Genomic DNA, 13,210 nt, shown 5'->3' on the forward strand with positions numbered 1-13,210 from the left:
TCTTGAGCTAGCTTTTGGATGTGAGTTAGGCCCATCACTAATATATATTTTCAATTTTTTCGTCATCTCGGATGTCACTGTGAGAAATCGAGACACTTCATTGGATGGAGATACGATTGGAGTAAAGATCCCAAGCCAGACAAATACACGCACCTAATCCATTTTGTTTAATTGGCCACTCTGAGCGTAAACGCAAGTCAAATAACATTGATCTAGTAAGTAGAAACCTAACCTAGAAACCTACAATACCATGTGTTTATTATAAATATACTACACTCGTATATACATATTGCGCGAGGTTTAACTAAAACTATGATTTTACTCAGTCCTATAAGAGCATCCTTAATGGGATAAGTGGGAGAATATAGGTTATGTGTGAAAAATTAATAAAATAATGTAAGAGGTGAAGTTTAGTAATAATTAGTAGTGGGATAAGTGGGAGGATATAGAACTTGTATCTTAATAATTATATAATTTAATAATGTTAAGACATATAATAATTTTTAAAACATTAAAAATAATTTTTAAATGGAAAACATAAAAAAGTAATACTAAATTTTATTTGAAAATAAAAAGATACCCAATATACAATTTCAAATTATTATGAAAAAAAATGAAAGATAGAAATGAAAAACATAAAAAGAAACAAATATATTAATTAAAGTACACAAACATTTAGTATTACATTTAGAAACAAACATATTAATTAAAATACACAAACATTTTCCAAAAAATAGAACCAATGAAACTAAGCCACATCACTCAAATAACTTAGGTGAAACACTTCTTGCATAACAATCAAAAAACACATCTTGATCAGTTTTTCATTTTTTCCTTTTATTATATTGCCATAAGATGTATGGAAATATACCACTAAAGATGCTCTAACTTTTTAATAAAATTAAAGATATTATTTAATCAAAGATGAACTAGTACATTCACTGAATACAATTTTTATATAGTTTAATCAAGTTGAAAAGGCCATGGGAACTGAGTTTAAGTGTGAGATCAAACAAAAGTAAAAAGGAGAGACGCTAGTAGGCTTTCTAGTGCCTATAGTGTAGCGTAGGGGTTAGAACTCTTTTTTATAACTCTCTTTACGCTTAAGTCTAAACCGTCTTCTTTTAAAATTTCTTATCCGGTCAGAGTGTCATAAAACTACACTAAAGTGATGCTATGCAATGTTTAACTTTAGTAACCCTAGAGAAAACTAGGAAAGAAATTCTAAAGTCTCGCTCCAACTGGTAATATTGTAGGATTTTATTTGTTGAATGAATCGTTGGATTGGTAGAAGGAAAGAAGTTTTGATAAGAAAAAAGGTAGAAGGAAAGCAAAACCCCTAACAAAATAGAAGAAGATATTCAGCATAATAAAAATAATTAAAAGTGTTCCCTCAAATTTGATCCCGCAAACTTAATTATTAATCTCTTGCTAAGTCATTTAACATTTTCTGGTCTACAAGATGCATTTAGCCACTAGACTGCATTTTCTGATAAGCTTAATCAACAACTGCTTATAAAAATATAAATACAATTAAGATGGATCTATCGGTAATCACAAGCCCACTTAGCTCCACTTATCTGATAATATCGCTTTCGTCCCCACATTTCCTTTTGTTCTTTTTTCCGTTCACGAGACACTCGTGGGGAAGGATGACTTCTAGCAATTTATTACAATATTTAAAGGGAATTTTACACTGGACGGCTCATTTGCTTTACTTACAAATATGATAAAGAAAAGAAAACAAAGTAATGAATAATTAATCGTGCTAAGTATTCTAATAGCAATGGGATATCTAATTATTACCCAATCTGTCTAATGATTATAAGTTTAAGTGGGGGTTGTGAGAAAGAATAAAGCAAAGGTTGGGATTCTATCATGATGAAATAACTTAATTACATGCTTAACTAAAAACTTAATGTAAGATAAGTTTGTGGTAGTAGATATGTGTATACAATATTATAATCATATATACAAGAAATATACAGCCATCAGATACTGATTAGCGAATTACTATACATATTTAAAATTTACATATTTTGTGTAAAACACTTTGTTTATCCCGAAAATCATGATAAATGTTTCATACTAAAGTTATTAATAATTTTCTATGATAACTTTTGTTTTCATGTATTTTTTTTGCTATTTGTAAATCATTTTAGATCATTTATCCTGATGTTTTACTTATGTATCCTGATGTTTTACTTATGTAGTATGTATAGGAAAAAGATTTATTGTAAGACTTTGTATTTTCTATAGATATCATGAAAATATTTGTTCTCTCTTTTAAACTGAGTATTCGTCCACCCCTTTGTAAGGTATGCATAAATGTCTACTTATTATATCTGAAAGAGATGCTATTTGGTAAAATTTAAAATTAAACTCTTGATACTACTTCTGTTATACGAGACTCTAAATGTATAGTGTTGTACTCGAGATATCATATTTAAGTTTCAAAAATAAATGGGTGTTAAATAAGCAAATATCATGGTTGTTGTTTAAAGATTAGCTTCATCATACCACCATTTAAGTTTTATAAGATATCATAACACTTTTTGTAAATACATTTAAGTGTTTGTGTTTTTTTTTTAATTCCCTGCATGTTTAAGAATTAAAATTTCTGAATTTATGTAAGTTCTGAGTAGGCTTTTTTAAAAAAATATATACTGTTGAAAGTCAGAAAAATATTTTACCAAAGCATGACAAACAATGACACCAACATAATTTAAGAGATGATTTTATTTAATGAATAATTAAAAAGGAGTCATTTATGCATATTCAAAACTAAAAGGGATTACTTTTGCAAAGTTTCTAAATATAATGAGCAAAGACAATCTACTTTGCGCTTTATTTTCCATCAGGTATCATGCAAGCACATAATGCTGAATCTACTCGATAAAGACATGCCCTTCTTAGAACAAAACAAACTTAAATTTAACAAAGAAGGGAAAACAACATTCAATGCTACATATTGGCATAAATATTATATGCCAATTGCGTTTGTTTTATAGCGACCAACATTATAGATTGGGTGACCCTTATAGATCTAAATAAAAGTATTTACAAACATACTAATTATCTAGATAACCAAGTTATTTTGGTCTATTGTTCTAGAAGACTTAAGAACGATGCAATAGTCTCTGAGTTTGATTGTTATTGTGAACATTTTTTTATCAGTTAAGATCACATCATGCTTTAAACCCATTAGAAAATTTGAGAAATTCATTAGTTTACAAAAAAAAAAATTTGAGAAATTCATTGTTTTTATTTTTTGAACAAATATTAAATTTATTCAAACAAAAAAGGTCTTTATACAAACTAATGCAGCTTTAATCTAAAATAAAGTGTGTTTAGAAATTTACTAATTTGAGAAATCTAAAAAGAAAGCTCTACTCTATTCTCTAGAGTCAGACCAATTTGCCGTTGCATGGATCAGATGTTTCCCTCCTTTCCCTTGTAGTGAATTTATTCTGTTCCTGACCTTTTTTTTCCTGTTCTGTTTCCTGACCTGCTTATCAAAAAACTTGATAATTATCTCTGGAGGCTAATGAACTAAGCCATGTCTCCTTCTATTCCTCTCAAGCCAAAGTGTATGAACTAGAGCTTGAAAGACATATCTCAGAAGAAACTGAGTTGTAATAGATAGTGTACTAGCGGAGACAAGCTCAAGCACCCTGTTCCATTAGTATGTGTATCTCTGCCCCAGTAACTTATTTCTCAGGTTCCTTCATGTCTCCTCAGAGTAGTGGCAATCGAGGAAAAGGTGATCGCGTGTTTCAAGAACTGTGTTGCACACAAATAGTACATGTCTGAGAGTTCAATTGTAAAAGTCTATCTCCTGTAGCCAACCGATTATGTGCTCCAATCCAACTTAAATACCAAATATTTAGGAGTTCCCCAGGGAACCAGACTCCTTTATACAGTTATACCATGGGATAGTTGGTTGTTGAACCATATAAGTAAAATATTTTCAATATATCCCTAAACTTTTTTTAAAGAAAACTACATAAATATAAGTTTCCAAATCTGAAAAAAGGATTTACATAGAAATGCCACAAACCTTTAAATTCTCAGGACCGGTCCTGTATATAGTACTACGACTCCGAGGATCGCTAATGTGACTGAGGCGAATAAATGGTCATTGACCTAATATCAACTAAGATGCATGAGTATACATAGATGTACGTAAATTCTCGAGTTAAATTGGATTATAATTTGATTGGATGGCTTAGTATAAATAGTTCATAGTAGAAGATGATGTGTCAGAAGTCATTCGTCTGCATGTACGGCTATGTATATCCACGTCCTTAAACAATAGTCAGCGTTAGTCAAATGGAAAATATATTAGTGTGGTGGGTCGATTCCAATGGATTTAAAAAATTGAAAATAACTTTTACAAAGTAATAGAGATGATGGTTACACGTACATATTGGTTGTTCTGCATTTTACAAAATATTGGAGCCTGGTATTGTTGGGGGCTTAAGAGAGACCACCCAATCTGTTCTTAGGTACGTATATATGGGAGACTAGACGGATTCGCCTCAGTCACATTAGCAAATGTAGTCCTGTTAGGTACGTATATATGGGAGACTAGACGGATTACTATTATGGCTGTAACTGGATGGTAATAAAAGGAATAAATGGAACTAAGAATGATAGTTAGTGGAATTCAATGGAATTGAATTAATATTCAATTTGTTCTAGAACTATTTTTACGTGGAATGATATTTTAAAAGAATTTTGATATTTTTTCTAGAATGGAAATGAATAATATGGAAAAAGATGGAATACTCGTTCATTTTTTTCATTGCAACTGATGAACATTCTGTGGAAAGAGAAAGAATTAAGCATAAGTCTATAATTGTTTTTAATCAACCAATTATGCATTGCTAAGTGGGTGACTACCAGATCACACTCATCCTCCATTTGAAAACTTTTTCAAATTATTAGCGACATTTGCTTCAGTTGTTTCTTATCAGCAAATTATTAACAAATTTGATGAATTACTCTAGTTATTTCTTATAAATTGTAGGTTAGTCAACATAATAGAATGCAACTTTTGAGAGAGTGAAATTGAATAGAATGCAACGTTTGCAAATTCTTAAGCCTACTTTGCATCTTTCTCTAAGTGTATTAAATGTTTAAACACTGAGAATAAATAACATGTTAAATATTTGATGTTCATGGTTGTATTCAGAATTGACTGGTAACTAAAGTATTGATTTATATTCCATATAAACTATTTTAGATTCTTAACTTACAAGGATGTCAAGGAATGTAATCTACAACCCATTATATATGACGTTTTTATAACATATTTCAAACCAAGTTTCATTATAAAATTAATAACATATCATATTTAGAACCATGTTTGAAAAAATCATATCCATAGCTATTTTAGATTTGATACCATATAAATCAATCAAGTGAATATATAATTAAATGTTAAAGATATGTATTTTTGTGTTTGAAAGTCTGGAATGGTCTAGTTGCTATCTTTTGCAGACTATAAGCATTTATAGGGATGCGCAAAAGAACCGAATCGAGTCAAACCTAATCAATCAAACCGAAACCGATCCAAACCAAACCAAAGTCTATTATCAAATGTTTGGTTTAAGATTTTCCTAATCCGAACAAACCAAATCGAAGTCGATCCAACTGAACTAAGTTAAACCGAACTGAGAAACCAATGTCCTTTTGTTATTATTTGGATTAACATACTAGTAATATACAATATACTAAAATCCTAACATTAAAGTCACTATTAACTTTATTTAACGATGTTAGTTTTTTTAATTTTCTGTTTACTTTAATTAACTTTGTTTTGATTATGTTCTTATATTTTTTGTGGTTTTTAAGATTTATGTTTTAGCTTTATATTATATTTAATTTATATAATTTATTTTTAGGAAACATTGTTAACTATTATTTTTTAATTTTCTATTTATTTAGTTAATTTGATAAGGTTATGTTCTTATATACTTTTGTGGTTTTGAAGATTTTTATTTTAGTTTACATAGTTTATTTTTATAGTACCAACAAGATGATTTCATGACCGTATATTTATATTTTAAAACATGATCTTCTTTAAAAGAATTAAACTAAAGGAATCCAATTAAACCAGACCGAAACACAAACCGAACCGAAATCGATATAAACCAAACTAAATATAGTTTACTTTAGCTGAATTTTTTTTAGAACTTAGTTAACCAAACCGAACCAATAAAATACCTCTAACAAGCAAAGTGAACTTTATATTCTTTGAACTTTTGAAAAAAAAAACATGCGGTGAGCGTGGATCGAACACGCGACCTTCAGATCTTCAGTCTGACGCTCTCCCAACTGAGCTATCCCCGCTTGTGACATATGCACTCGTATATTGAATATATTAAAGGATAATTCGAATACACTTAACTAAAAAAGCAATCTAATGTGATACTGGAAATGGCAATACAAGAAACATCAGTAATAACGAGATGTATAGTCACGAATAGATAAAACATTTTTATTTTATGGCAATTTGACAGAAAAACATGCATAAAATAATATGTGCGGCGGTATTGAATATTCAATGCTGCCTTGCAAGTTCTTGCACAATATAACATCAGATGGAAACGGAGGAATTGATTGTTTTTTTGCTGCAGATTTAGATTTTTTACTTTAGAAAATAAGCCGTAAGATTTTTGCTTTGACTTTAATTTTTTTTGGCGTTGGATATTTTTGAAAGCACTTGATAAAAAGCTATAGAAAATTTGATTTCTAGAACCAATATATTTTATTTTAAAGATTTTGGATCGTAGTTTAAAATTTTATTAATAAAACTTGATTGATTTGGTTCTATTGCTTTAGAGAGATTAGCTGTGTGGAACACTCATAGTCATCACTACGGGTGGGCGTTCGGATACCCGTTCGGATTCGGATCGGGTATTTCGGATTTTCGGGTATTTATGTATAAGAGTATAAAACCCGTTCGGATATTTCTATACTTCGGGTCGGGTTCGGGTATTTTTAATTCGGGTTCGGTTATTTTGGGTCAGGTTTTCGGATATTTAGATTTTGCGAAAAAATTAACTTCTTCATTTCTCAAGTTTTTTTCTATTTAAAAATATAATTTTACTTAACTGATATTTTATTTTTAATACGTTGAATGATTTGAAGATAAAATCTTAAAAATAAAAGATACTAATTTGATTATTTAAAAAAAAAAATAACTGTAGCTTTTGTTAATGCATGAAACAAAAATTTAGACATGCATTTTAAGCATTTTAAGTGAGTAAAAAATCATTTTTCTTACAATTATATGTATATTATCTAATTTTAAACCATGTGTATAAATTAATATAAATATTTAAACTATGAATATATGGTTAATGGTACATAAATTCGGTTATCTTCGGATATCTATTCGGGTTCGGGTATTACCCGTTCGGGTTCGGATATCCGATCTCTCATAATTCAATACCCGTTCGGGTATTTTGCTACTTCGGTTCGGATTTCGGTTCAGATTTTTCGGGTCGGGTTCGGGTGCCACTTCGGGTATCGGGTAAAGTGCCCACCCCTAGTCATCACCAATCACCTCAGATCTCATGAGAAAGAGATTTTGGTTTTGGAATGGAAGTATCTTAACTGCTTTGAAATGGATTATTTCAACTTGCCGTTTAACGTTTCCAGTGACGAACGTCGTGACGTTAACGTTTAAAACGAAATGTTGACCAGCTATAATGACGGGCTTCACTTTTTCATTACAGAAATTTAATTGGGCTGGGCCTATATAGGCCAATCGCTAAAAGAAATCCTGAAGGTTATTATTTACTCCATGATTTATTAACGATAAAATACAACAAAAAAACGAAAAAAAAACATGTGGACAGAAAACAAAAATTCTCAAAAAATTATTGTCTTTTAGTTTCCTTATCTAGTTTCGTTGTCTTCCTCATCAGAATTAACTAATTAATAAAATACTTTTTTTTTCATTTTTCTATGGAACCCATCTCTGTGTAAGGGCATTGAGACCTCTCCAACTCTCCCATGGACTCACGAAGTGAAAGACAGGTGGCGTTTCTTACTTCAGTTTCACTGCTCTTCTCTCTTGTTTGAAAAAACATTAGATTACATTCTACTATTCATTGCAAAGACAGATTCTTTTCCGACAAAACATGGGAGATTTCGAGAACAACAAAGCTCCTGTTATGTCTGAAGCCCAACGATCCACGCCTATTAAGGTAATAATCTCAAGAATCTATAGCTTAAGTTACTTGATTTGAGTTCTTTTTAGTTTGGTCTGATTTTTGAACTCTTGGTTTTTGGTCTGGTGAGCAAAAAAGGTTAACAAAGGAGGAGAGCATCAGTATCGCTGCAAGTCATGCGGCGAAGGAAGCAGCTGCAGGACAGTGAGGTCGAGAACGAAGCTGATGAACGTTCTGATAGAACGCGGACGTCCCCACGAGGCGCAGACACTTTTCAAAACCTTGTCAGAGACAGGACACAGACCGTCTCTGATCGCTTACACAACTCTCTTAGCCGCGATGACGGTGCAGAAGCAGTACGGTTCCATAACCTCTATAGTCTCCGAGGTGGAACGGAGCGGGACAAAGCCCGACTCCATCTTCTTCAACGCGGTGATCAACGCTTACTCCGAGTCAGGTAACGTCGAAGAAGCCGTGCAGGCGCTGCTGAAGATGAAGGGGCTTGGTCTGAACCCGACCACGAGCACTTACAACACTTTGATCAAAGGGTATGGGATCGCGGGGCGGCCTGAGAGATCGTCAGAGCTGCTGGAACTGATGCTGGAGGAGGATAGTGTTGATGTGAGGCCGAATGTGAGGACGTTCAACGTGCTGGTGCAAGCGTGGTGCAAGAAGAAGAAGGTGGAGGAGGCGTGGAGAGTGGTGGATAAGATGGAGGAGTGTGGTGTTGAGGCGGACGCGGTTACTTATAACACGATCGCGACTTGTTATGTGCAGAGAGGAGAGACGGAGAGGGCTGAGAGAGAGGTGGTTGAGAAGATGGGTAGACCGAATGGGAGGACGTGTGGGATAGTGGTGGGAGGGTATTGTAGAGAAGGGAGGGTGAGAGATGGTTTGAGGTTCGTGAGGAGGATGAAGGAGATGGGAGTTGAAGCGAATCTTGTGGTCTTTAATTCGTTGATCAAAGGCTTCGTTGAGGTCATGGACCGTGGTGGCATCGATGAGGTAACTCAACACTGTTGATTTTAGTTTTGGTTAATGCAGTGTTGGTCAGGTTGAGTAGGTAATAAATAGGCATGGATGTTCTGTTTTCTGTTTGATTTGGTTATTTTTAAAATTTAGTTTAGTTTCGGTTTGGTTATTTTGGTTTTCGGTTCCTCTCATAATATACTTTGGAAACCGGCTAATATTAGAAAAAAATTGGATCCAATTCGGTTCCATTCCGGGTTTGGTCGTTTGGTAATTCTGGATAATATGCGTAAAACTGTCCGACAATTCGAGTTTCAGGTTAAATATCAGGTAACTCCGTAGAAAATATTGGATAGTTTGGATAAATTTAAATATTTTCGGGTAAAATACTATTTTATTAGTTTGGGTTTTTGGGTAATTCGGTTTATAAATAATATTTTTAGAATAATTGGTTATTTAGAAACTAAATATAATTGATGTTTTAGATATTACATTATTTGTATTTTAAAAATTCGGTTCAGGTTCGGCTTTAGTTTTTTTTTGTTCTAGAGATATAGGATCCGTCTGGATATTTATGAAAATTGGTTCAGTTTTGGTTTCAGTTATTTCGGTTCGATATGGTTTGGTTTTTGGATAAATGTGCACAAACCTAGCAATAAGTATGAAAGTGGCAGGTTCTTACATTGATGAAGGAGTGTAAGGTGAAGGCAGATGTAATCACATACAGCACTGTGATGAACGCATGGAGCTCAGCCGGATACATGGAGAAAGCCGCACAAGTCTTCGAAGAAATGGTCAAAGCAGGAGTCAAACCAGACGCGCACGCATACAGCATCTTAGCCAAAGGCTACATCAGAGCCAAAGAGCCCCAAAAAGCCGAGGAGATTCTCGAGACCATGGTCGACTCCTCCTCCACCAGGCCCAACGTCGTGATCTTCACCACGGTGATCAGCGGATGGTGCAGCGTCAAAAGCATGGACGACGCCATGAGGGTGTTCAACAAGATGTGCGAGTTCGGCGGCGGCGTAACGCCGAACATAAAGACGTTCGAGACGTTGATGTGGGGTTACTTGGAAGTCAAGCAGCCGTGGAAAGCAGAAGAGGTGTTGCAGATGATGAGAGGGTTTGGGGTGAAGCCTGAGAACTCTACCTTCGTGCTGTTGGCTGAAGCTTGGCGCGTTGCGGGGCTTGGCGATGAGTCGAACAAAGCTATCGACGCGTTGAAGTGTAGAGACATTGAGAAGTTGGAGAAGCTTTACCAGAAGCAGTCATCAGGAGGAGGGTTTAGTCTTTTGCAGATTCCTGTGGGGAAACGTGAGCTTCCGACTGCGAAAGCTGTGAATCTCTCTGCTTGTAAACTCGGAGCTCGGGTGCCGATTGTGTGCCAGAAGCAGTCACAAGCTCAGTTTGGGATCAGTGGGCAGTTTGTGCAGTCTTGTGCAGTGTTCTTGAACTGAGAGCTTTGTCACTGAAGCTGGAGATTTGTAATTTTCTCCTCTACCTAATTAATCTTCTGTTTAAAGAGTCGATACTAATGAGAACTCTTACCATATGTACATGATAACAGAATGGTCTTATTAATATCTATTGTACAGTTTCTGTTTACATGTAAGGTTACAAGGAGATGTTTCTTCTTATTGGACATGAGTTTTTTTTTTTTGAACAAAGGACATGAGTTTATTGGTTACCGATTGTATTACTGTTACATATATGGTCACATGTGCCACAGTTTTTAACAAGAAGTAATGTTTCGATGTTTAAGGAACTTGTCAAACCAATCTGATGACTCTTTGATCATAAAGCTCGTCACTTCGTGTCCAACACCATCTTCAGCTACAAACTGGTCTCTCCCAAACCAAACCACCAAACAAAGCCTTTTCAGATTATTGTATCTGTTTTGCATTACAAGTTATAGGAATTAGATCAGTGATGATGTACCTTGAAGTTTCCAGGAGAAGCAGTTTCCACATAAGCCTTGAGAGCTCTTTCTAAAGGAACAACTAGTCCACCAAGAGGACACCGAGGATCCTTAGCTCCTGCAAAATGAAATCCAGCAAAGCCTGTAAGTATATATCTTTTTTCTTTGTACATTCATAGATTAGATTGTGCTCACCGTTGAGGATGTAAAGAGGTCGTGGAGCAGTCACTGGTAATGAGTAGGGTGAATCAAACCGAGAGGCTAGGCCAGGAGCAATTCTGTTCCACACCTGTTTGAGTCAAAAAGATAACAATTACAAACCACTTCTCACCTTGAGTTAGCTCATAGTCACTCACTACTGTCATGCTTTCTCTTACCTTCTCCACCACTTCTTTGTCGATCTCGCTCTTTCCCATATCAATCCTTGCTTCTGTAAACCATTAAAAGAGAAAGAGAAAAAAAATGAATTAGAATCTTGGTTGTTTGATAATATTGATACACATTTGTGTTACCTTCAAATAAAGGCTTTATACTGTTGACTCTTGCTTCCCACTCATCATTCTCTATTGCCCATCTAAAACCCTGCTCAGCATACACAACTTTATAAACTTTCAATAGTCTTCTAAAACATCCTCAGACAAGTCAGTTACAGGATGTTTTTGTAGTTGTTATGTTTCACCTGAACACCAATTAAAGGTACAGTCACGGAATAGCGAGTGTCAGCTGCAGCAGCAAACCAAGCATGCATCCCTGTATTTTTTTTGCTTTCACAATGAACCAAGTTATGTATATTACTAACAAAACTACAAATCATAGTACTCAGTTTGTTTTGTGACTGACCTCCTAGCGAAATACCGGTGATTCCTATCCGTTTTGGGTCTATATCTTCTCTCTGAGTAAGATATTCAGCTAGTTTGATCAAATCCCACACCTGAAAAACAAAACAAAAAGATCGATAAATGCGATAATAAAGACTTACAGTCTAAAGAAGAGGCAGTGTTATTACAGTATCAAAGATAAAAGGCATTGTGTCTCCATTTTTCCAAGATGAAATAAGAGCCTGCATTGAGATTTAGACCACAACCACTATAAGTCAGAACTCAAAAGACTAACGGAAAGATCAATAGTTAACAATGATTTTACATCTATATAGGCAGTTTTGGAGTCAGCTCTTTCCCCATGGTAGCGAGAGTCTAAACCAATGGCTACATATCCCCTTGAAGCATATGCCTTGTGAAGAAAAGCAAACAAGTTGTACTCAGCACCAAGAACCTATTGATTTTTAGGAGAAACGAAAAGTATAAGTTAAGATGTTTTTATTTTAACCTCAAGCCATGGTCTTAACCACTCTTTGTTTGTGTTTGTGCCATGCATAAACACAATCGCTGGTCTTCTTTCTTCACTCTTCTTTTCCTTCAAGCTTAAGATAAGCAAAGGCAATCTACCTTGCTCTGCAGCCTTATTCCATTTACATAAACAACACCTTTTAAGTCTTTTAAGATATCACAAAAGTGAAGTGTAATAAAAAAAAATTACCTCAGTGTGCAGATGAAGGTTTTCCTCTTTAAGCATCTCTTTCAAGTTGTTTATGTTTTCCTTTGGACAAGACTCTAGTGCCTGGTTTGGTAATGAAAAAAAAAATCAGATCAACTTAGAAAACAAAAAATAAGAAGAGAATTGATATAAGATCTATTAGAAAAAGGATGCAATAACTCACATCAGTAGATGGAACAACATTTTGAAACACAGGATCTTCCACTGGCTTTGAACACTCAGCTACCAAGGGAACTGAAAATGTTCCCAAGCATTAAACATGCAAACTCATATTAAAAATATTAAAAGTAATCTGTATCCAAATTTAATTCAGGTTAACCTAACAGTTAAGGAAAGATAATCCGTGGTTATGAGATATGAAAATGAACTTTACATGTATCAGAATTATGTTATTATGGCTAAAACAAAGAGATGTAAGAAAATAATAATAAAATCATCAAGAGAGAAACCTTGTGGTGATCGTCGACTACGAAGAACACGGAGAAACTCTGATCTAAAGTCAACGGATTCGTTAGTTGGAGTTTCCATCGCTCTGGTCATTGGTGAGAAACAGATTCCGTGTTGTGTTTTGATACAATCTTTT

General features: G+C 34.2%; 2 protein-coding genes and 1 non-coding gene across 3 annotated transcripts; 1 reads left to right on the forward strand and 2 right to left on the reverse strand.

Moving 5' to 3' along the window:
- Positions 1 to 6,284: 6,284 nt before the first annotated feature.
- TRNAF-GAA (transfer RNA phenylalanine (anticodon GAA)) lies at positions 6,285 to 6,357 on the reverse strand. Its single transcript has one exon. It is a non-coding gene; the product is annotated as a tRNA-Phe (tRNA).
- A 1,539-nt stretch (positions 6,358 to 7,896) lies between these two features.
- Positions 7,897 to 10,792, forward strand: LOC130499425 (pentatricopeptide repeat-containing protein At5g25630-like). Its single transcript, XM_056993467.1, has 4 exons — positions 7,897 to 8,052; positions 8,139 to 8,222; positions 8,325 to 9,191; positions 9,830 to 10,792. The coding sequence occupies exons 1-4, from the start codon at positions 8,029 to 8,031 to the stop codon at positions 10,610 to 10,612; spliced, it is 1,758 nt and encodes a 585-aa protein (XP_056849447.1). The 5' UTR covers positions 7,897 to 8,028; the 3' UTR covers positions 10,613 to 10,792.
- Positions 10,708 to 13,210, reverse strand: LOC108827272 (uncharacterized). Its single transcript, XM_018600652.2, has 13 exons — positions 13,077 to 13,210; positions 12,791 to 12,861; positions 12,610 to 12,690; positions 12,400 to 12,531; positions 12,217 to 12,303; positions 12,080 to 12,133; positions 11,914 to 12,004; positions 11,753 to 11,823; positions 11,586 to 11,655; positions 11,451 to 11,503; positions 11,269 to 11,362; positions 11,094 to 11,191; positions 10,708 to 10,995 (listed from the first exon to the last, which is right to left on the reverse strand). Exons 1-13 carry the CDS (start codon positions 13,165 to 13,167, stop codon positions 10,888 to 10,890), a joined length of 1,101 nt encoding a protein of 366 aa, XP_018456154.1. The 5' UTR covers positions 13,168 to 13,210; the 3' UTR covers positions 10,708 to 10,887.

The sequence above is a fragment of the Raphanus sativus genome, chromosome 9 (assembly GCF_000801105.2).
Source record: "Raphanus sativus cultivar WK10039 chromosome 9, ASM80110v3, whole genome shotgun sequence".
Classification (NCBI taxonomy): domain Eukaryota; kingdom Viridiplantae; phylum Streptophyta; class Magnoliopsida; order Brassicales; family Brassicaceae; genus Raphanus; species Raphanus sativus.